The 25,285-nt window shown below is 27.9% G+C and overlaps 1 protein-coding gene across 1 annotated transcript; it reads left to right on the top strand.

Moving 5' to 3' along the window:
* On the top strand, nucleotides 1–24,078 carry LOC111679888 (cytochrome P450 4c3). The gene is made up of 7 exons (XM_023441491.2): nucleotides 1–311; nucleotides 19,934–20,049; nucleotides 20,119–20,235; nucleotides 20,502–20,661; nucleotides 20,805–20,874; nucleotides 22,763–23,319; nucleotides 23,378–24,078. Exons 1-7 carry the CDS (start codon nucleotides 77–79, stop codon nucleotides 23,716–23,718), a joined length of 1,596 nt encoding a protein of 531 aa, XP_023297259.2. The 5' UTR covers nucleotides 1–76; the 3' UTR covers nucleotides 23,719–24,078.
* The last annotated feature ends 1,207 nt before the right edge of the window (nucleotides 24,079–25,285 follow it).

Below are 25,285 nucleotides of genomic sequence, written 5' to 3'. Positions count from 1 at the left end.
AAAATTGTAACAGTTTATTTTAAACAAAATTAAAAAATAATAATTTAAAAGTGTTCAATTAAAAGAAAAGAACAAAATGTCCTCTCGTGTTATAACCACCCTTATGGCTGAGAGTGTTTTACTCTCAAAAACAGTTAAATTTATTTCCGGCTATTCTCCCATAACGGTATTTTTAACAGCAGCAGTTATAATTTTCCTAGTGATCTACAATAAAAGACGCGCTCGTTTGGTAAGATTAATCGAGAAAATACCTGGTCCCGCTTCAATGCCCTTCCTAGGCAATGCCATCGAAATGAATGTGGATCATGATGGTAAATATTGTTTTTTCTTTCTAATTTTCTAACCTTTCTTAACCTTTTAAACTATTTTAAGCACAACCTTTTAATAATAATACTGACATCTCTGGGATTTTATTAATTTATAACTTTGTATTGGTTTAACATTTTTATTACGGTTTAATAATTTACATTTTTTTAGGTGTCAAACATTTTGACCCTGAATATTTATCATATTTTCATTTGAATTTTGTTTTACTCTCTCTCCCTTTAAGTTTTCTTTAACATGAGTGTTTTTTTCTTTCTTTGAGTGATCGATAAATTGTAACACTCTTTATTTTGTAGTCGTTATGGTTAAAATGTGTTAATTAATTACTTAAATTTTATAGTTAAATTGAATGAAGCGTAATAACAATAAAAATTCAGTTTGATCTACATGTTCTGGTTGAAGTGATTACTTAACGTGTCATATACGAATTATATTATTAGAACTTATAGTTTTATTAGCAGATATTTTATTTTTTTATGTTTTATATGTAAGCAATTTGTTATTAGTCTTCCGGTTAAGATTTTATTGCCTTTCAAAGTCATGTTTAACATTTTAAATTGATCGCTAATGATTTTCTGGGAGTTTGGTGTTAAACTATATATGAAAACTTTAAGATTGAATTATATCAAACATGTCACATAAAATGTTAATAAATGTTAAATATTTAATAATATGGTTGTTTAAGTTATGCAGGAAAAATACCCGATTTAAAAATCTAAATTTAAAATTTCTTGAAATATATAATTTATAAGACATAAAACAGTGCTTCTCAACGTTTTTTATATCAAAGACCCCTTAAGAAATTAATTTAATTTTGCGGACCTCTATACATATTTTGAAAACAAATTTTTCGTGTAAAAATTGTCCTAGTCCAAAAATCCTTACACAGAAGAAAAAAATATACACTTTTCAATAACATCCTTTGTCAATAGTGAGCTTACCACGATTGATAACATTTAGACAACAGATGTGTATGAAATTTAGACGAAATGTAGACAACACTCGTTATGTCTTACATATGTGTATACTTTGACAACAGATGTTATTGAATTATAAACACTTTGGTGTCACTTTTGAATTATAAACGCTTTGGTGCGAATTTGGTACCAGACGTGTTTATTTATTTTTCTCTCTGTGTAGGACATATTTTTCAAATATTCCCGTATATTGAGAATATTTAATATTTTAGAGTGATTTGAAGATTTTTTTGATGACATTTTAATATGATGTTTAATTTTATGATTGTGAGAACTTTCACGTTCAATTCTTGTCAAGGTAGCGAAAAGGTTTCATTATCAAATATTATTCTTAAAATTTGATGAGCTGAGTATGTAAGCTGTTTTTGTGAAAATAGTTCAAGAAAGTTACACTCTTGCAATGTTGTTGGGAAATGCGTTATCTACATAAAATATATGACTTAAATTTTTTGCAAAAGTAGTTTGAATTTTGAACTTAAATTTTAATTTTAAACAATCTATGTATTATTCTACTGCGTGCTTTTTTAGACTATTCGCTCGAAACGCTATTTATTTTCTGATGTTAATTTGATATTATTGGTCAACAAAATCAAGTTAAAATCTATATCGGAATGGAATATTTATATTTAAAATAAAACTGTATCTGTTTCTGAAATATATTATTTTAGCTCTTTGAATTAGAAAATGTGATCTATCTTTATATTCCGGGACACCATTATCACATATTTAATTGTAAGGCAGAGTATTAACTTTAACTGTCTAAAATAAAAACCTTTATTTCAGTACATATAAAGGAAATGTCGCTACGGATTACTAGGAGTGGTTGGACCCACATTATGACATAGAGGATTATGTTCTTTGCATTGCTCATGGAACAGGCTCTATGTGATTGCAGACACATACTATATATGTATATTTGTTCAATTCACAATCTGGGTTGTATTGTTGTATGTCATAAATTTGTTTATTATAACTAACTTCTCACGACGCTCCTACGTCGATTATTAATTAGACAACTATTTCTATTTTGGATTTGAGGTTTTTGGCCAAGACTACCTTATTTATAAAATGTTGTATACCATCTGAAAGTCCATTCTATAAACTTTAAAATGTAGGCTTAACATCTAAAATATCTTTTCTTTTCCTCGAGTTATCTGCACCTAAAGTTTAATACATATATAAATTGATAAAACAGTATTTTTCGTACATCTAGCCTTTATTTAAAAATACATTGCATACATTAAAAATTTGCATGAAAATTATTTTAGAATTATTTAAAAATCTCCATTAGTTTCAGAGATATCCTTTCAAATTAAAGTGCAGACATCACTAAGTTGAATTAATAGAAACTTCCTAATTTAGGCGTGGATCCTATAATTTTGTTTGTTGTAAACAATAATTCCAAATCCTCCGGAATATATGTAGTAGTGTACCATGAATTTCTGCAAACCATGAGATTTCAAGATTTAGTTGAAGAATAAAGAAGATATATCAGATGTTAGCCCTCAATTTCTTTAAAGATGATTGAATGATCTTTTAGATGGCATACAATATTTTATAAACACAGGGGGCAAAAATTGCGTCTTTACAAAATTTAGTACGCGATATCTTAAATTCCAGTGAAATCCTATGAATACAATTGGAAGCTAAGAATACAATTTATAAAATCTTTTTGGTATTTTTTAAAGTTTTCATAAAAATATCTTTAACGCAAGCTAAAGTGCTTTACAATATAAGAGGCAAATAAAAATCTAAAATTTTATGAAAAAGTAATATCAATTTTTTAAAAAATCGGCTCAAGGGCCCGATTTTGTTTATAGCACAATATTTACTATTGTTTTAGCAAAAAAATTATCAAAAAATATCTACTAATAACAATTAGATAAATTGGTTAATAGATCTTGTAGTAATCATTCTTGGAATCGAAAATTGGCATTCAAAGAACTTGATCTATTATAATAGCTCTGCCATGATTCAATTCACTCAAGGATGAATAAAACGCAAAATTAAGCCTAAATATACAATAGAAATTTTATTACATATTTAGAAATATATTTGTATTAAATGTTTATAATTTATACTAAATAAAATTATGTATAAAATTATATCAATGTTTTAAAAACATTGAACTTGATTTTATTTCAATTGACCTCTAATATTGGCAACTATCGAAACAAAATAAATGAATGAATAAATAAATAAAATACATATTTTTTTAAATAAGAGTTATAAACATATTAAAACAAATTAACCTTTTAGTTATAGAATATATTTACGAATGTATATATTAGTATTTGTTGCTGAAAACCAATTAACCTTAAACTTGATTCTATAAAACTAATTTATTTAAAAAAAAATTAATAAATTATGCAATTCTTTTTTTATTTATTTCACAAGAATTTATATATTTTTTAATAAATTCATTAAAGTTTTTTTCATCTACATTTATGTGTATGTTTAAGTCTGTGTAATAACAAATTATTTGCACTTTTTTATCGTTGTTGCAAATAATGATGCTGTTGGGCTGAATGAACTAATGAATGGATCGATCTTTTCAAAATAAATTAATTAATTCAAATTGTTAATATGTATGTATGTGTGTTTTGCAGTGTGTGCGTTTGATTTTTTTGTTTTTTTTTTTTAACTCAAAAGGTTTTTTATTGGCCCCCAGCTAAAATTATTTATTGATTATATTTTTGGTATATATTTTATTACATATATATTTTTAGTTTTTTTACTTTTGTTTTGGTTTCAAAATGCGGAAATATTATTTAATTGTATTTGAAGTATTAAATGCAAAATACAAAAATATTTAGATTTTATTTTAAATTTTTTCATCTCTTTTTTATATTTTTGTTTTTATTTTGTTTAGAGAAACTTTAAATAATTAAGGAAGTTTTTTTTGTTGTGATTATTAATAATAGTTATTAAATGTGTTTGAATAGTTTGTCGGTTGGCTTGAGGGAATTACAAGTATTCAAACTCGCATGTACTAAGTATTTTTCATCAATTATTCTACTTCCGTTTTTATTTATCTTAATCTAAATTATTATTTGTTTTAAACTAATTTGCTTTAGATTTGTTCACCTTAAAAAAAAAACTAAATGTTTGAAAACAAAGACCCTTAATAAACCTTTAAATTCACCGCCAAATATATTTGAAATAATGTAATCATTCCTTTTGTAACACGTGCTCCAAGACCTCTAGTTTAATTTGTTTGTATTACACGAAATATTTAATACTCAAAAGTATAATACATTCGAATCATTTGAAACTCCCAAACAATCAAGTACTAATACCACTTTAAAATGTTCAAATTTTTGATTTATATTGTTAAATAAATTTAAATAAATTGGTATTACAATTAAACAAATGAAACAGTTTTAATTTGACATATTTAGCATTTAAATATTAATCTCATATGATCTAGTTAAAGCGAATTTTAAATTATCAGAAAGGTCAGTTAGGTATACCCTACATCATGCTATGTTTTATAATGCATTATATGTTTTATAAGGTATATAATCCAACTAATCAAAATTTAATTAGAACCACCTTGGGCAAACATATGTGGCAGACAAATTTCATTTGTGAAAAATATAGCAAAATAACCCTATTCTTGTTCCAGTTGTACGTAGGCTTGAAGAAGTAAAGTGCCGATTTAAACTATTTTAGTCATTGGAGCAATAAAAATTTAATTTTTAATGCATATAGACTACTAGAGTACTTTCAAGTAATGCAGACGGGGAGTAGTAGTCATTAAACAATAAGTGGTTATTTTAGTACAACCCATTACCTAGTTTTTGCTGGGCACATTTGTATAAGCCAAAAACAATGTTTTATGAAAATAGTACCAAAAAATGGTACAATTTTAACCCCTTAAACGGCCGAATATCCAAAAAGTACTAAATTTATATCTTTGTGAAGGAGTCAAACATGTTTTTGAAAGTTCGATGGTTTAAGTGATAAATGGGTAACAAAAACAGTAATAAAATACAGTTTTTATTCCCTAAATAGGCCAAATTTGAAAAATAATATAGGTAAGTAAGTTTCCTACTAGCCAAAATCTTTTATGAGAAGGAGGACCCTTCTCTCCATATAAGGTCCACTTCAGAAAAAAATAGGAGCGGTCCATAATTGACCCTACCCCCTATATAAGGCCCTTTCAGAAAATTATTTTTAAGCTCATAACTGGCAAAACATGAATATAGCGATGAAATTCGATATAAGTATGTTTCCTACGAGCTGTAGCACATTTTTTGAGGACCGGACCGCATAACTGAATATAGCGATAAAATTCGATATAAGTATGTTTCCTACGAGCTGTAGCACATTTACATAACCGACTCTTCACTTCTTACTTAAGAAAATTATTTTTAACGCTCATTACTGGATAAAAAACAAAAGCAAAACAATATTTTTGAGTATCGGTTCATAATTATTCCGAACCCCATTAATATAAGGTCCATTCAAAATATCACTCTGATAATTATAGGAGAACATTCCTTTTACGGCATACGGTTTGATGGTTGATATATAAGCCGATTATAACACATTTACTTATTCTGTGTAGAACGGTACTGAATCGAGTTTTCAAATTCTTTCAAACCCTAAAATAACTTTAACTACATCAATTTCTCTTTACACAAATCTTAATTTTGTTCTTTCAAAGTTGTTTTTCTTTAAGACATTTTCTCATTCCCATAATCCGTGTCCGTGATAGTAAAATTGTATTACAAAATTTTTGTTAATTTTGTATGAACATGAACAAGTAGAAGTGGTGGCGGAAGGGAACATAATAAATCTATTTTATGAAATACATATAAAAACGCACACACAATTAGCATCATTAAATAAATAATTTATTTCAGAAAAAAAAAGATGAGAAAAAAGTACCTTGCAACATAATTGAAAAATAATTTTACTTTAAATTTTTCTCCCAATAAATTATATTCAATTACATATGAAACAGTGGGCTAAAATTGTAGTGTAATAAAATGATTAAAAAGAAGCAAAACAAAATATTTTTAAGTCTTAACGGAAACAAGGCCTAATTTAGTGGTCACTTAGCAAAGGTTAGCAACCGTTTCGAATAAAAACGTAACGGTATTTATAATAATTAATTGGTTTATATCGGTAGAGTAATATAAGGGCGTTAAAAGGGTAATTTAAAATTAATAATGAATTACTATAATAACTATTATAACCCAGAAAAGAAGAACTTCCAAAGAAGTGAAAAAAGAATATACTCCATGGAAATACTGAAAAAGACCTGAAGTATCAAAATCATTTTAACACAGCCTTGTCATAGAAGGGATGTCCTTTTTATTTAGTTCCAAATTTACTACTTCGGAAGTCGTTCTCAAGAAGTAAAATTGTATTATTTTGGAATACAACTAATTTGACTTAAATAATATTTACATTAATAAGGATAATAGATATTCAATATAGGAAAAATATAATTATTTTCACTTATTCGGAAGTCATTAAACATCACCTCCACATAAGGTAAACAAATTCACAAATTAGTTTTTTTGAAGTTGTGATAAATGTTATACTTTATTTTTGCTGAGAAGGTTTTGTAGAAAAGAGCGGCAACTTCTTGTAATAAGGCAATCGAAAAATCGAAAAATATAATTTTTAATTTATGTATGAAAGTACAGTAAACAGTAGACGAAACGTTAAAAAAGTCGTTTTTTATTTTTTTTCATTTGTTATACGCTACACCACTATATAGTACCCAAAAATATTGGTCCTACACCCACATTAAATTGATCGTCTCTCAATCACTTTCTGAGTCGATCTGTCAGTCTGTCTGTTTAGTTAACATTGTTTGCACTCAACAGGTCGAAATTTTCTAGATAATTTGAACGATTGAAAATTGTAAATATCGGTTCATTATTTTGCTTAGCACACATACAAGCGTACCCTCCCAATTTTCTCGCCAAATATTGGCAAAACTTACTTTTTTATAAGTGTTAATGATGCTGTTGATTTTCGTAATTATCGGACCTCATTTGAACCTATTTCCCAAAGTTCCTTCAAAAAATTCACTCATAAGCGCCAATATCACTATAATATTCTGGATAAATATCTTAATTTACCAAAATTTAGGCCCATATTAACATCCAGGCCCCATATAACCCTTTTTTTGTCAACAAATTGTTAAAATATATCTCAATTAAAGTAAAAATTAAAATAATAAATAATGAATAATAATAATCATAATTACTGGTGTATGGTATCATATGGTCGACCATGTTCGTCACCACAACATGTTAATTGAATTCTGCGTGAATATAAGAAAACTTTTGTCTGAATATAAAGTTCTCTTCGTTATCTGACGACTAAGTTAGACTCTATGTATAATAACACTATTTTTACTTTTGTTAACCACTGTATTCCAAAAATATACATTACTTAATGGGGTCTCCAAATAATTTATTTTTAATTTACATTTTATTACTACTTAGTACTTTGTTTGTACTTTGCTTAATTTAAATTTAACAATTTTTATTATCATCATCATCATTATTATTGTTATTTTGTTTGTTGTTGTTGTAGATACAAATAATTATTCAAAAATAATTGTGTAGGCTTTTTAATTGTTTTAATATTGTCTACTACTACTTACTATTTTTTTTTTTGGTTAAATTATTTATTTATCATCATTATTGTTTTAAATGTTTGTTTGTTGTGCGTGAGAAAAAAACTAAGCCGTAAAATAATAACAACAACTACTACAACAAAAGCAATAAATTTCGATTTATTTTTTTATTTTATTTTAAATTTGCCACTTAAATATTTTTTTGTTTTTGTTAATGTTTAATAAATTTTCAAAATTTGGTGTTTTTTTTTTTTTTTTGTAAAAACTTTTAAGGTAAATTTGTACCAATATTTGTTGTTGTATTTTAAACAAATAATATTGTTTGTTTTCAAAAAATATCTTATTGAAAAATAAGATACTAAAAGATAAAGCCAAAATAAAAAAATTAAACTTTTGACAGTTGGCGTGTGGTTTAGAATAATTAATGTGGGAATATTTATGGATTATTGCTAATTTTGTGGGTGTATTTTTTGTTAAGATTCTAAATAAAGATTTCATAAAATAGTTGTTAATATTTATTTTAAATAAACATCCATCCATTCATTCATCAATAACATTTAACAATGCCGATAATGTTTTTTGTCAATTTAAGGAAATAAATTGTTAATGGAGCGTTTGCACCATGAATAAAATTTATAAAATTCTTAAATGCACTTTAAATAAACTAGCGCAAAATAAAAATAAATAAATGTTTATTTAATTATTATTTATTATTTTTTTATAAATAACACTTAACTGCTAATATTTATTGTGTGAATTAAAAACGTATAGAGGGTGTATTTATATATCTGAATCTTTGTATGTTCTTAATCACTTCATTTATTAAGGAAAGTCAAGGTTATTGATTTATTTTTATAACTAATGTAAAAAAATACTTTGTTTATTCATGCAATTAATATAAAAAGCTTAGGGATCGAATATATAATAAATATTTGAATACCTTAAAAACACACTCTTTTTGCGCCTCAATAACTAAGCCAAGAACCTTATTTATACCCTTCACCTTCGTGAGAAGGGTATATATAAGTTTGTCATTCCGTTTGTAATTTCTATATTATAATTTTCCGACCGTATAAAGTATATATATTCTGGATCTTTATAGATAGCGGAGTCGATTAAGCCATGTCCGTCTGTCTGTCTGTCTGTCTGTCTGTCTGTTGAAATCAATTTTCGGAAGACTCCAGATATCTTCAAGATCCAAATCTTCAATAATTCTGTCAGACATACTTTCGAGAAGTTTCCTATTGAAAATCAGAAAAATCGGTCTATAAATAACTGAGATATGGGTAAAACTCTGAGGCATATAAGATTTGTCGCAGCCGAATATAGAAATCTGACTTGTTGTTGAATGGATTTTAGTTAATTCTTAAAATTTAAATTATTAATCATTAACAGCACATTTCAGTCAATTTTATTTATGGACACTTTCGTGTAGTACAAAAATATCCAAATTTGTGTTCCTTTTAAGTTCGGCCTCCTATCAAATAGTACTACAACCTTGGTGCAAATTTTTCGAAATTGGAAAACATGGATTTTAAAAGTTTGGTCACTTAACACGAAATTTCAGTAGCAACAGCTGTATTCATATATAATTTTCACTTTTATAATAAAATAAGGTAGTGAATGTTGCACCAAAAATGTTAACAATTGTACTAAAGTACTACTGTACTAAAGCTATTTATTCAAGGTTGTCAAATCTTAAAACGTTGGCAGATCTGGCAATGTGACAACAGTGTACTCCCAGTGAAAAATTGTTAGCAACAGGTAAATTCTCTGTTCAGAAGGTTGTAAAAAAATACAATTTCGTTGTTAGACCAGTAATGTGTCTACCAACAAAAATTGTTAGTCAGTTGCCAGATTTTATTTTAGTTTTTAAAGCTCCAATGGAAAAAAATGTATCTGACAATGGTTCCATTGGCAATGCTTTTTCTGACAACGTTGCAAGACAAAAATTCTAAATTTACAAGGTTGTTATGCTACCTATACACGGTTGTAAGATCTTATCACGTTGGCAGAAATATGTTCTGAAAATTTTTAACAACCTCATGAACTTACAATTGGGACGTTGTCAGAAAACGTATTGTCAGTATATTGTATTAGTTATTAATGCTTATATATTGTAGTTGTTCTTTATGTATGGGGGCAAAGTAGAAAAATGAACCGATAAAAGCTTAAAGCAATAGGGCCAAAACTAAAATCGGAACATGTAGTCTGATTACAAGATTTAAACGGACAGACAGATGAACGAACGGACATGACTTAATCGACTGAGATAATGAATCTGAACCGATTGGTATACTTTAAAGTGTAAAGTAAAGAACAATTAATTCTATGCGTTACAAACATTAGCACAAATCCAGTATACCCTTTCATACTAATGTGGTGTAGGGTATAAATAAACTACCAACAAGTAGTTCAACAAACATAAATACAAATATAAACATTTGTACTCACTCATATTCGTTAGTATCTACAAGTACTACGACTTTTGAAACTGCTGGATAAAAAACAGTTAAAAGTGAGAAAAAACAGCATTTAATAAAAACAAACTAACAAAAAATTTTGGACTCGTTATAAAGACCGGGTGAAAAAAAAGCAAAAAATGTATTATGATTTATATTTACTTATCACTTTTTTTCATAAAACTTTTGTTGTTTGTTCCGAGTTATTATTAGGTGGGTATTCATTGTGCGGAAATTAATTATATAAATCTAATAAGTAGGGTCTTGAAATGAGAATTTAGTGAGCCTGACGAAAATGTTAATCCGATAGGGTCCAGGGGATCCAGCTCGAGTGCTTGGGGGAGGGGGTTTAATTTTTCTTTTTTCGCTTATTTTCTTTTATTCATATTTTTGGTTTTGGGGGGAAATTGGCTTTTTTCTCTTCCCCGTGGGGAGGAATGTTATTTCGTGTTTGAGAGGAATGTTATTTCGGGAATAATATCACTTCTAAAATACTTGAATCAAACTTTCCATGTCCTCCACATATGCCCTACATTTGTCAGAATTCTTACGTCCAATTTTGCATAGCTGTGTCCGTAATTCTGTGTGTCCACTCAGAATACGTATCATTATACTGACCGTAGAGTTGTTAATTGCTAGGAGATTTCTAGTCTGGCTCTTATCAAGGTCCTTCTATTGGATGTTTATGGTTCTATAATCAATGTATATTTGTTTATTTGTTTGTTTGTACCTTATAAAAGACTAAACTACTGATCTCCTTGAAATTTTCACTGTGTGTTCCTCTATATCTAGAAAGAACAATAGGCTACTTTTTGTCTTGAAATTTCGAATGGGCGAGATGCCAAGCCCATATTAAGAAAATGTTAAATCCGTATATTTGAGATAATATAAGAGTTTGAGTGCTCAAATTTTGTCGGATCGACTTTAGTGTCTAGAATCTTAAAAATTTGCTTTGCGCCTCCCATGTAAATTAAATACAAAATTTCGTTTGTCTGTGAAACTAATAATTTGCAAGAAGAACTTTATTATATATCTGAACATTTCGGATTTTCAAAGGGGTCTTGGCACTTTATACAAATTTTATTTATCTGAGAAACTTTAAGATTTTCAAAAAATTTTATCTATTACATTAAAATTTAATAAATATCCGGAAAAATTAGCGAATTGTAACAAATTATACATCTGGAAAACTATTACAGTTAGAATCTTCAAAATTATTAAGTCGGTTTTTTCTTTATTTTGCTTTTAGGGTAGCGAAGCATACTGTATAGCTAGTATTTTATAATCTTTGGCTAAATTTTCTGAATTTCCTAGCAGCATGAAAGTCTAATAATAGTATCAGTTATTTAATTAGGACTCTGATCAGCAAAGAGCTTTCTTTTACTCTTAATTTTACACTCATGGATTCTTTGCAGAAGACATGAGTTTAGTTCGAAATTTACTTTTTTTTATAATTTAATGTAAAACAGTATTAAGCACCATCCTAATGTTATAATTTTATTCGTGTACTTTACTACACCTGTAAATTAGTGTTTGTTTTGAAGATTCATAATAACAGCAAAAAAAAAAAAAAAAATAATAATAATCATAAGAAAACAACAACAATGTGTTTTGAATGTTTATTACATAAATTTTGAATTAAAAGAAACTGAGCTAAATTTTTTCTATGTACGAATTGTTTTTGATTGAATCTTGTGTTGGTCTGTTACCATTTTAATTACGAACTTTATCTTGATGATGATCATGATGAAGATGACAAAGCATTTGACGCTATTAGACCTCGCTCGATCAAATTGCACACATAAACACATGAAATAGCGTCATCAATCTGATGAGATCAAAGTCATAAAAATTGTTTTTGCAATCAGTTTATATATTGAACTACAAACGACAATGGAAAAGACGTTTTTATATTTTTGCTTTACATTTGGGTTCGTTGCTTAGAAACTGGAGACGATGTTGATGATAAACGTGAGTATTTGCGCATGCACTGACAAACGTTTATAGTCAAGGGCTGATGTTGTCGTACTGTGTTTTGAAAGTAGACAAATTTTTCGGATATAGATTGATTGATGACTAGATAAATATATTTTGTTGGAAGATAAGTATGTTAAAAGATGGTTTTGTGCATTTCCGTTGGCTAATGATTCATTTGAAACAAATACTGTGTAAGCTTAGGCATTTTTTGCAATATTCTTACAGTTAAAGACTTAACCCAAGAACTGTAGGGTACGACTGAAGTTCGTACAATTGATATGCTTCGTAGATAAACTTAAATTGTATTAACATTTTTGTGTTTGATTCCAATTTGTTTTGTAATAGAAATTTGATCTAATTTAGCGGTTACTATGTAACTTAAAGCAATTTTTGTAAATTATGTGTGTCAAATGCAACAAACACCTTGAAATGAAGCTTGTTTTATTTTGAATATATTGAACTCTGATTTATTTAAGTTAGAAATTCTTCTTCTTTCACACCTGTAAGAAACTCTAAAATCAATTTTAAAAATTAAAACTTTCTAATTAATACCTACAATTTGAATAATGAAATCATCAATTATAGATAAATTAATTAAACATTTCATATGTATGAATTTTAAAATCTAATTTATAGAAAATATTTGCAGAATAAATATATGACTGAATAGAACTCTAGTCAGGTTTAGACACAAGCTTGAGTTGGTATTTAAGTGTTGATTTTTTGAATTTCTTTTATGCGAATTTAATTAAACTTCAGATATTTTTTGGTTAAACAAGTATTTGTTTAAAACAAATTTTAAGAAAATATTCGCTAAATTCTAGTGCAAACAAAATTGAGTTCTTTGTTCGTACATATATGCACAATATTAGAATTTGGCGAATAATTAGAGGCTGTGTATTGCGTTCAATGTCATCGAGTACATGCCAAATATTTAATTAAACTCAATTTTATTAGAATTCAAAAAAGTTTCTAAAACATATTATTAAAAACATGTTAACCAAATTTATCCATTTTTGCAAAAGTTGTTAAGTTTGCCTTTTTCGTAAGAACAATCTTCGTAAATACAACGTTATTCTACGTTTTATTAATGTTTTAGTTCTTAAAATCAATGCAATTAACTTTGTCATTGCATTAACGTTAATTGTTCGTAAATATAATAAAAGAATGTCATTAATATATAATATATAAATAAACTCAACATACGTTTTTAAAATTTAAAAATTTCCTCAATATAATGAAAAGGATTTATTAAATTAATGAATCTTTTTCAATAATAATATAAAAAAACATTTAAAATAATTTTGTATTAATTGCATAACGACATGTTTCGTTGAAGTTTAGAAACATTATTATTACTTTTGCTTTTGTTCAAGTCACTGCAGGATAAAAATATAAATTAAATTAGGTTAGGCTGAGAGGAGGTTGTATACATAGAAAACTATCGGAACTGTTGTGCTCGTCCCCTTCTCGTTAAACTCTTTGGATCCTATTTACCTAGGCTACACAGTGCAACCCTATGAGTATGATTTTAAGATGGCGTTTGAAATTTCATCTTAGAAATGCACCTCTATAAACGCAGACCACTCCTTCAGTGTTTTGTAGATTGCCGGGACTTCAATGGTCAGAGATTACATAGTTTAGACCGGTGTCAGACATGTACAAAAATTATCACCGATCACAAAGGCCCGATAATAAGTCGTCTCTAGTTCACCCTGTAAATGAAAGTACCATCGTGGGTGCTACATGAAAGATATTCTCGTAAAGCATATGGATTTTTTAAGAAAATTGTTTTATAGTGCAAAGCTTTTATTTCCTGAAATTGAAGATATTCACTACTCTTTCAATAATTTACAAAAAAAGCACTCTTTTTAATACTGCCCATGACTTTAGGGTGGATGGAGCTCGTATTTATTATGTAAAGTAAAAAGGTGGCAAAACATTAGATTTTGTGTGAATTTTTCGCACGAAAGAAACGCATGGAAAGGAAAGAAAACAAAAACATCAAAATAATAGCAAAAACCCAAATTATTTGTACGTTTTGTTTTTTTTCTTTTTTAATTTACATACATACATACATACATACATACATACATACATACATACATACATACATACATACATACATACATACATACATACATACATACATACATACATACATAAATACATACATACATACATACCTATAATATCAATTAGTCATAGTCGTATACTATTTATAAACATAAATATGTATTTATTCAAATTAAAATGATATTAAGATGTTCATTAACCTATTAAAAGGCGGCGTAGTAGGGTTTGTAAATATTCATACTGTTTTCAGCTTTAGAAATAATTTAAAAATCGAATTACAGATAACTAAACTATTCATAATTACAGTTCCCTTTTTTTGTTGATAATATTTGAATGCATTCTGTGATAAAAAATCACGTTAAAGTTTTTCTAATACCATAAATCTTTGCATAAATATGAATTTAAATATTTATTTTAATTAATGCTATTATTCAAAATAAATAAATATCAAAAACACCATTTCAGATAAATATATTTATAAATATTTAACTATTTTAACTGGTTAACAAATTCAAATTTATGTGAACTTTTAATACTGTCACTTTAATAGCTGATCATTGTTTTGTATCAATAAAATGAGAGTCATCAAAATACATAAGTATATGACGGAAGTATAAGCATAATTCCAAGGTCATATAATCTACTCTTCTTCGGAATTAATGTTAATTCTTTTCTATTTACAACTGTAAAAAAAATTCCGACTAAACTTACATGGATCCATTTTAGATTTCTTTTTAAAATCAATAAATTATATAAGGCTATAAATATTTGGTATAGTGCTAAAGGAGTGAAAATTGTTCACACTTCTATTGAAGATCTACCACTTTTCGGTAAAATATACCAGCAAAAACTTACATTGAAAAGTAAAGGGTTAAGTTACGCTGATAGGAAGATGTATATTACATTAAATCCGAACAATTACACCGAGGACACTATCGGGCCTTTTTGTTGGTAAACAAAATGTTCACTGAATGCATTATCATTCTATGTTTAAAAACTCAGACGTAATTCTTCAGAATTATTCAATCACTGTTCGTGAGGAATGTTATCTCCGGAATAATATCATTCCCAAGATACTTGGATCTAACTTCGACGAATGCCTGACAGTGACAAATGCATTATATTCGTCTGAATTGCTGATACTGAGTATATTTTTCATCTTGCCCTCATCAGGCCCACCCAATAGGATCTTTGTGGTTCTACACACCGGTTCATTATTATGATATTCTTTCCAACCAATATTTTTAATTTAGTTTTCGCTGCGTCAAATAGTTCTGCGTTCGTATATTAACTACCTCGAGCTCCCATCCCTTTATTGCTAATACATTCTTTCTTTCGTTGCCTACTTGTGACCTGGTACGCATATGATGTGAAACTTACATCTGGGAAAGTATTCAGTTAAAGTTTTTTACAATCCCATACGGTCTTAGATTTAATTTTATCACCTGATATCGCTCTAATTGCCCTAATGATTGTCGGTAAATATTTCGTTATTGCTCTGTTTTTGAGTCTTCAACATAGTACGCTAAGTCCATTTTGTCCCACAATTTAGAGCCATCCATGCGTGACAAACTCGCTTCCAAATAAAGAATTAGATAATTACTTACTACACTCCCCAGCAAGTTAGTAGTTTATCAGAATATAACATATATATAAAGCCGAAAGCTTAAGAAATACAATATTTATAAATATCAGAACTCAAAAATCGGAATTAGCCTATTAAAATATTATAAAAACAACATCTGGAGAAATCTTTTCTGAATGATTAAGTTGCATAAGCTTTCGTAACGAAAACCCATTTCGATATTAAGGTTATACTGATATGTTCTAAATTCAACGTTCGACATTAACTGCCATCATTTCGAAAAGGAAAACATTGGTGTATAGATAGATTTTCGTAGGGGCAGATATTTTAGGATTCCAATTTTGAAAGATGGACTATATGTATTCACCGACTTTATTTTGGTATCCCATAATATTTATAAATATTGTGAAACTATAGCGGATCGAAACGTTCATTGACATTATGAGGCTTTGGAAAATTGATTTTAACCCTAAAACTCAAATTGATAAGTGGAATCCATTGTTTATAAGCATTCGGAATATTTTAAAATAACAAAGATTTAAAAACGGAACGTATTTAAACTGAATCACGATATCCAAATAAAAGTGAGACGAAAGAATTTTTTATAAATTTTATTATTAGAATTTTTTATAAATTCGAATAATTTAAAAAAAAACTGGAAATGGATTCTGTAATAAATTTAATAATTATATACATTCATATGTAAATACATATGTATTTTCAATACTTAATTACGTAATAACAATATAAGATCTTTAGGCTCTAGGCGCTATTCCCAACTTAATTTTTAAAAAGCACTGACCTTTTAATTAATTTTGATATTGGTAATTTTATAAAATATTAAAAATAAAAAATCATTTATAATATAAATTTTATATATATTAATTTCATGTAAATTTGTGTGAAAAGAATTTAAATTAATTTTTTCAAAGAACACAGCCAAAGAACATAAAAAATTAAGAATTTGTATAAGAAACTTGCAAAGATAAGTTTTTGTAAAAAAAGAAGAAGAAAAAATCGCTATTAATAAATATTTTTGTGGTTTTATACAAAGATATATTCGTAAAAATACAACAAAAGGGACCAAGGTAAACCACACAAATGATTAGAAATGAATATTAAGAAGTTGAAGTTGTACAAAAAGAATAAGAACCATTAAATACTCAATCATACGATTAGAGTCAAGAACAGTAGAGTCTGAATAAAGCGAATAGCTAACAAAGTTAAAGAGATGATTTATAAATATTTTATTTAAAATTAGAAAAATTTTGAAATAATGAAACTTACTTTTCTAATACTTAATTAGTTTTATTTATATATTCAGTTCGTTTTAGTTTCATAGAACTGTAGTTGATTTTTTAATAATAACATGAAAAAAAGAACTTGTCATTTATGAAATTTGTCTTTTTAGAATTTAAATAAAAACTAGATTTTTTAATAAGTGTTGTTTTTGTAAATTTACCATCTTGATTAGAACACTCCTCTTTAGAATTGGGGGAAGTTTTTGTGCGATTGTCTTGTAGTAATTTATTTTATATTAAACGTTAATTATGTTACTTAATGATGTTGATGATGATATAACAAAAATTAAAATATTATTATATTTGAAAAAAAAAATAATAATAAATTATTTGATTATTTTTGGTTTAGTTTCTAATAAAACTGAAGGCCATCAAGTTTCTTTTAAGAATTATACGAAAATGTTCATAAAAATGTTGTCTATAAAAAACGCATTTTTTTCAAAACATAAAATTCTTGACTTTAATGCTCTTTGTTCTGCTGTGGTCGTACGTACTTACGGTTGTCTCCACACCTCTTGACTTGATTCATAAACTTCATTCTGGTTGTTGTCTATATATTCGACCAAAAAAAAAATTATAAACAAAATTTGTTTTTGTTTAATGTCGAAATAAAATTGTACTCATATTCACACATACGCCACCTTATGACATTAGAGTGGAATAGAAAATTTGATTTTGAAATGATGAAAATTCATTCAACAATCTTTTGTTGGATGGATTTATGCAACAATGATTCTTTAGTTTATTTTTAGTTTTATGGTGTTTGTGCAATTAAATTGTAATAAAGAGAAGTTTTCAATGGCACTTTGAATATTAATCGTAAACTCTGTGAATAAATTCAAGGGTCAGTTTTGAAGTGACAGCTTGTGATTTTCACGTTACTCAGTTGTTGTTATGTAAAACGCCCACTTTACACTACCAAACCTTGAATTAGTAATAATGAATTTGTTATGAAAAATTATAATGAATAGAATTTTTAAACATAATGTTTGCATTTCATGAAATGTTTTCGTGTCATAGTGCAATTATTGCATTATCATTATTATTTATTCATTGTTTTGAATATACACTTAGCAAAAACGTTAGAGACACATACTAACCACGCTCGCTTACAAATAACTACTTACATAAGTACTTAGAAATATAGAGTAAAAAAGTTGTTTGCTTTTAAAAACTAAAAAATTACTCACACAGAATACGAACCTGGACTTCTTGTACATGTTGTTAGGCATGTATAAGCCATTAGTTAGTTTTAGCTGGCCACAAATAAGGTACTTTTGGAATAAGTATTTAGTACCAATTTGTGAGCTATCAATTCTGCTCTCCTTAGATGTACATTTATGTATTTGTAAACATATAAAGACTCTTGCCGTAGAATATTTATATATATAAAGTAAGAACCACGATATCTGACTATATCTGACTAATAACAAGTTTTTTTGCTAACAGCTTTTACAAATTTCCAATTAAACTCGATAACACTTTGTCTTTACGCATATGAAATTCGACTCAAATCGGACTAATTATAAAAGTTACGATCACTGGTGATATTTTAGGACGTCCATAGTAGTCAGTGATAGCCTTTTAAGTTGGGATTTTAGCAGAGCTTCTGTGGCAAATGCGTGAAAAGAGTACTAATCAAAAGGCAAGGTCTGACCCAAACCTACTCCAAATTTATATATGGAAAAACATACTCCGTTCAAAATTATTCAAATTATTATATAAATTGTAGAGCTCGTGGCGGTTGTGAACCGTTTTAAGTCTCCAGATAGGGTGAATTAGATTAACGTGCGGTTATGTCCTTGCGGTAGGTGAATCAGATCATCGTGCGGTTATATCCTCGCGGAATGGTACACACATTAATCATAGACTCTCAAAAATTTCGTAATCAATCTCCATTCATGAAAACCGCCTTTGTGATTTAGTAAAATTAATCAATATTTTTTTATGATAATGACTTTCGATATCGATATCATAAACATTTATCAAGGGTTTATAGAGCAAATTTTGTATGAAAATTTGATTTATAAACTCTTGATAAAAGTTTATGAATAAGACCCTATAATGTACTAGATACTTAAGTTAAATTTCGGTATAAGCCACAATTCAGTCCAAGTACACATAAATAATTTTTTTCTAAAAATCACTAAATAGAACCCCTTCTGGCCTTGGATCCTTTGTCTGAATTGCTAAGACTAAAACCGGTAGTTATTCCCTAAGAATTTCGTTCTCACGATTCAGATTGTCAACAACCACAAACAAAATTAGGTTTGTATTAAATTATTTTCCTTCAAAAAACTGATTCATAAAATCGGTATATTTTTAATTTTTATTTAAAAATTAGTAAGATAAAACTCAGATCGTGTTTGCGGTAAATCCCCTAAGTAACAAACAATTATTATACAATTTTAATTTTAAACAAATAATAAATTAAGTAATAAAATGTCGGTTCCCTTTATTAATTGTTACCAGTGTTTTATCAGATTTTTGTTTAATTCAGTATTTAATTTGATTCTTTAATACAAATTTCATATACCAGTTGTATGTATATTTCCTCATAAGATATAATCTTATTTAAATTATTTATTTACATATTACCAAAAAATGACTTCTGTTCATTTCAGAATTATTTGCCCGTATTACTGGTTCGAAAAGTTTATGGGGTAATCGTTTCGGCATCTATAAAGTATGGCAAGGCACTAATGCCTATGTCATGGTGTTCGATCCTGAAACAGTAGAGGTAAGGCATATCTATTACTAACAACTTATAATAAACATTTTATAAATAACTAATTTAAACAACTTTCAGCCCATACTAAACAGTCAAAAATTCATTGATAAAAGTCATGATTATGATTACTTGCGTCCCTGGTTGGGCACCGGTCTATTGACTAGTTTCGGCAGGAAATGGCACTCCAGAAGAAAGGTAAGTACAAAATCAGAAATTAAATTACAAAAAAAAAATACTTAATTTAATTTATGTACTATTTATTTCTCTACACTGCATTTTTTGTTTTTGTTCATCATTTTAATGATGCTTACAGTTGTTAATTTCTTAATTGTAATTAATTTGCGTTTGTATGTTTTTATTATTTTAATTTTTATGGTCTTTGTGTACCTACTTCTATTAAGTCTGTCTTTATTTTTTTATTATTTATTTTTGGGTTTTTATTTTGTTGTTGTTTTTTTTAGATTTTAACACCAGCCTTTCATTTTAAAATTTTGGAGGATTTTGTTGATGTTTTCAACGAACAAAGCGCAATTTTGACTAATAAACTTGAACGTGAATTGTCTTCGGAGGCATTCAACATTTTTCCATATGTTACATTATGTACTTTAGATATTGTGTGTGGTAAGTTTAAGTGTTTGAATGATTTTAATAGATGTGCCTCATAAAATACTTAACAGGAAGTTTGTAATACATATCAAAGCAAATAAGTTTCCAAATTCTTACTTGGTTACCTTTTTAACTTATTCGTGTATTTATTATTACAGAAACCGCCATGGGTCGCAGCATTTATGCCCAAAGTAATAGTGAGTCTGATTATGTCAAAGCTGTTTATGGGTGAGTTTGTTAATTTTTTATTAAAACTGTTTTTGTTAAATTTGTTTTAAGCAAATATTTAATTAATTTTTTTTGGAGTGTATTTTTTCTTATTTTATTATCATCTAAGTATAAATTAGTAAAGATTTAAATTAATTCAACAAATTAACAAACATTTAGAAACAGTTACTTCACATAAAGAGTTCTTCTCAAAGAACTAGGACTAATCCATCATGCCTTACCATGTAATCCATCCATGCCTTACATTGATGTAATTTAGAAAGTACTCCCTTTTTTTACATTATGCGATAACATGATACGCAACAGGGTCCTATGCAATGCAGGCTATGGACCATATTGTCTTCAATAAAACAAACATGATCCAAAAATGTTTACAGAGGAGTAGTTTTTGGATTACTTAAATGGATCATGTATTTCAATAATTTTTGCATATTTTTTACATATAAGATAATCTTTGAAGATAATCTTTGAGTGTTCATCAATGTTCTTATAAAGCCATATTCTAGGAGTTCAGTCTTTTTAAGACTTTAATTAGGAATACCACTCTATCGATTCTTTTCAAAATGGGTCTAAAAAATTAATTAATTTTAAGCTGATTATGTTTTGTTTTTGCATGTGGTAAGATTATTTTGAAATTTATAATGCAACCAAAGTCATTTTGCGGACCAGTAATAATCTTACAAAAAAATTTAATTTTTTCTCTCAATAAGCTCAAAATTATGGGCTCTTTGAGACTCATTTTTTAAATATATTTGAAGAAAAATATTTTGAACTTATCTTTGGATTGCTATTCCTAGAATAAAGTGGTCACGGTACAGAGTTATTAATTTTTTAATTAATTTGTGAATTATTTGTCGATGGATCACAAAAAACGCGAAAACGATCTTTTAGTTCTCATGATCTGCTTTTGAATTTGATTAATTGCAAATCATTTTTGATTTCATTTGTTTGAATCGCCAATTCTTTTTTCTAATTCATTTAAATTAATTCAAAATAAATTCAATTCAAATGAATTGCAATTAATTTGACAAATTCATTTGAATTGGAAACAAATTGTAATTCATTTTTACCAAATTCATTTGAATTGATTCAAATTTCATTTAATTCACAAACGAATTGAAATTAGAAATGAATGATTCATTTACAGCTCTGCTATAGTATATGTTTCACAAATTTGGAATTTCCTTTTACTTTCTCTAAAGAACACGTTTTTGCTTTAAAATTTTTCTAACTTTGTTTTAAAATCCTTCAAATTATCAATAGAAACAATAATAATAAGCAAGGTATTAACTCAAAGGTTCTGAAAATTGGGAACCTGTGATCTAAATGATGTTTATCTTAAGATACTATTACAAATATAAATATTTCAGTTTAGTTGTCTAGAAACATTTTCATTAAAACACTTTATGTTAAAGAAGGCTCAATCATTGAGCACAACCTCCTTTGGTGCTACATTTTAATTTTGCTTAATTTCTTCTGATTATCAGAGAATATTTCGACTTACTTGATATTTTCCTCTGAGCTTTTAGACAGACGTCCAAAAGGCTGTTTTTTATTATAGATAGATAAATAATTTAACAAGTTAATCCATATTTTTGAAAACAAAGGGTACTACTGACAAATAAGATAAATAAATGACATTCAAGTTTATAATTAGGAAAAAACTATTTGTCATTATTTTTAAGAAAACCCCCAACTAAATGACACTTCAAACTACAATTCATCGATAAGATTAACAAACAACTTCAACCCTTCTATTTGTCATTTCTTAACATCTTCACAGCTATACTACACCAGCAACCTTTAACACACTAAAAGCACAAACGGAAACACTACATCATTCCTGACTTTTCTAAATAATTTATTTCCTTTCCTTTGTCTCCCTTAGAATTGGTGAAATTATCCAAAATCGTCAATCGAAATTGTGGTTACATTTAGATGCCATTTTCCGTTTGACCGAAGACTACAAACGTCACACCAGTTACATTAACACCCTGCACGGCTTCTCCAATCGTGTGATTCGTGAACGTAAAGCTGAATTGGTCGATAATAATAACAACAATAATAACACTGTCGATGCTTATGACGATTTGGGTAAAAAGAAACGTTTGGCTTTCTTGGATCTTTTGATTGAATACTCTAAGAATGGTACACATTTGTCCAACGACGATATTCGTGAGGAGGTGGATACATTTATGTTTGAAGGTCACGATACTACTTCGGCTGCCATATCATGGACTCTATTCTTATTGGGTTCTCATCCAGAATATCAGGAACGTGTTTATGAAGAATTGGAATCGATATTTGGTGATGATCGTGATACACCTGCCACTATGAAGAATCTTATGGATATGCGTTATTTGGAATGTTGTATTAAGGATGCTTTGCGTTTGTTCCCCTCGGTGCCTATGATGGGACGTTCGATTGGTGAAGATGTTCAAATTGGTAAGTTAAAAATCTTAAAAAAATGTTTTCAACAATTCACAAATTTATTTATTTTCAGGTGAATACAAGGTTCCAGCTGGTACTACTGCTATCATTATGACTTATATGTTGCATCGTAATCCTCGCATCTTCCCTAAACCCGAACAATTCAATCCTGACAATTTCTTGCCCGAGAACTGTGCTGGTCGCCATCCTTTTGCCTACATACCCTTCAGTGCTGGTCCCCGTAATTGCATCGGCCAAAAGTTTGCCATACTCGAAGAAAAGGCCGTTCTCTCTACGGTATTACGTAAATATAAAATTGAAGCAGTCGATAGACGTGAGGACTTAACCCTTTTGGGTGAATTAATTTTACGTCCCAAAGATGGTCTACGCGTTAAGATTACGAAACGTGTGTGAGAAATTTGAAGAGCAAACACTTTCTACCAGGCCAAATTGAGATTATCTTGCCGTTAATTGTATAAAATTTATTAATTTATGTAATTTTAGATTCCCTCCCCCGCTTCCCAGAAACCCTTTGCACTCAATTTGTTTATTGTTTGTTTTGTAAATAACGTTTTGATATTAGTTGTTATAAGTGTTTGTATTTGATTTTAACTAATTTTAATTGTAAGAAGAAAATACGATAAACGAAATTTAAGTTTGCCTTAGTTTTATATACATTTATTTTTTATTAGTTTTTAGCGTTGTATAAGATTAATTTTTAAGTTTTATTTTCAAGTTTTGCAAACTTTAAAAAAAGTTTTCATATAAAAATACACATATGCTACATGAATAATTAAGAAAAAATTAAATACTTCGGGTGTTTTTATTACCAGTGTATAAAGGATTTTCATAAAATTTTGGGATTTTTATAAAATTTTCCGATCATTTTTGATATTTTTTAGTGGTTGTAAAAATAGTTTATGCACAAATCGTGTTGAAATTTGAAAATAAAGTGCCTCTGCATATTTGTTACAACTTAAGAAAATAATTATTATTTACTCTCAATTTATAATTAATATTTGATATGAATTTAAATATTGACCGAGGGAAATTTAAGAATTCTATTTCTAATGGTTTCCTAAATATACGAATTTGTATTGATTTGGCTAATTTTACACCCAAATGCTCACAAGGAATTATTTTGCTAAGTTTCCATGATATTCGTTGTTTTGTATTTACTTCATATAGGAGGTGCCATGGTTTTTACTTCAGCAGTTTTTTCGTATTTAATGTTTTCTTTATATGGGAGCTACCACGGTGATAGTAACACGCACCACAATTGAAAGGCCTTTCAATTTGTTCTCAAAATCAAAACCATGAGTAAATTTTTCATAAAAAACGGTTTATGTTTAATTTTACCTTAATTCCGATATTTTCCCAAAAAAGAGATATACAATTTAGGAATCCTGAATTTCATGGTTATAAGTAAATTTTTGACGTTTAAGACATTTTTAAAGGTGTGTTTGTATAAGGACTATGGTCAAATAAGATCTGATCATTATAAAAATCGGCATTATTATTTAAGCTTAGAAAAAAAACAAGTAATAGTACTATATTCTGCTGTGCCGAATCTTATATACCCTTCACCATAGTGTATTTTAAACATAATTGATCTTACAGTCTAGTTAATAAAAACATTAAAAAATTTCAGTCGATTTAAGCCGAATGTTTCGGCGGCGGCTCAAGCAACTAAATATAGTTCGGCGGCGGCTAAGCTCCGACTCGAAGCCGGTCGACTTCGAACTCTGATTCATTGCTGGTAAACATTGACGAGACGTAGATTTTGTTTTTGTTTATCGTAAAAAAAATTTGTTTTAAAAAGCACTTGGAAAAAATTTGTGTTAGTTTTAAATTTCAAACTTACATTATTCGCATATAAAATTATTGTACAATAACTCACAATCTACTCTCATATAATAGAAAACGTTTTAAATACTTTTTTTCTATTCATTAAAAAATATATTTGCAAAACAAAAGGGAA

Source organism: Lucilia cuprina, chromosome 4 (genome assembly GCF_022045245.1).
Source record: "Lucilia cuprina isolate Lc7/37 chromosome 4, ASM2204524v1, whole genome shotgun sequence".
NCBI classification, from domain to species: domain Eukaryota; kingdom Metazoa; phylum Arthropoda; class Insecta; order Diptera; family Calliphoridae; genus Lucilia; species Lucilia cuprina.
Note: the sequence above shows the minus strand (reverse complement) of the source record. Positions and strands in the feature narration are given on the sequence as shown.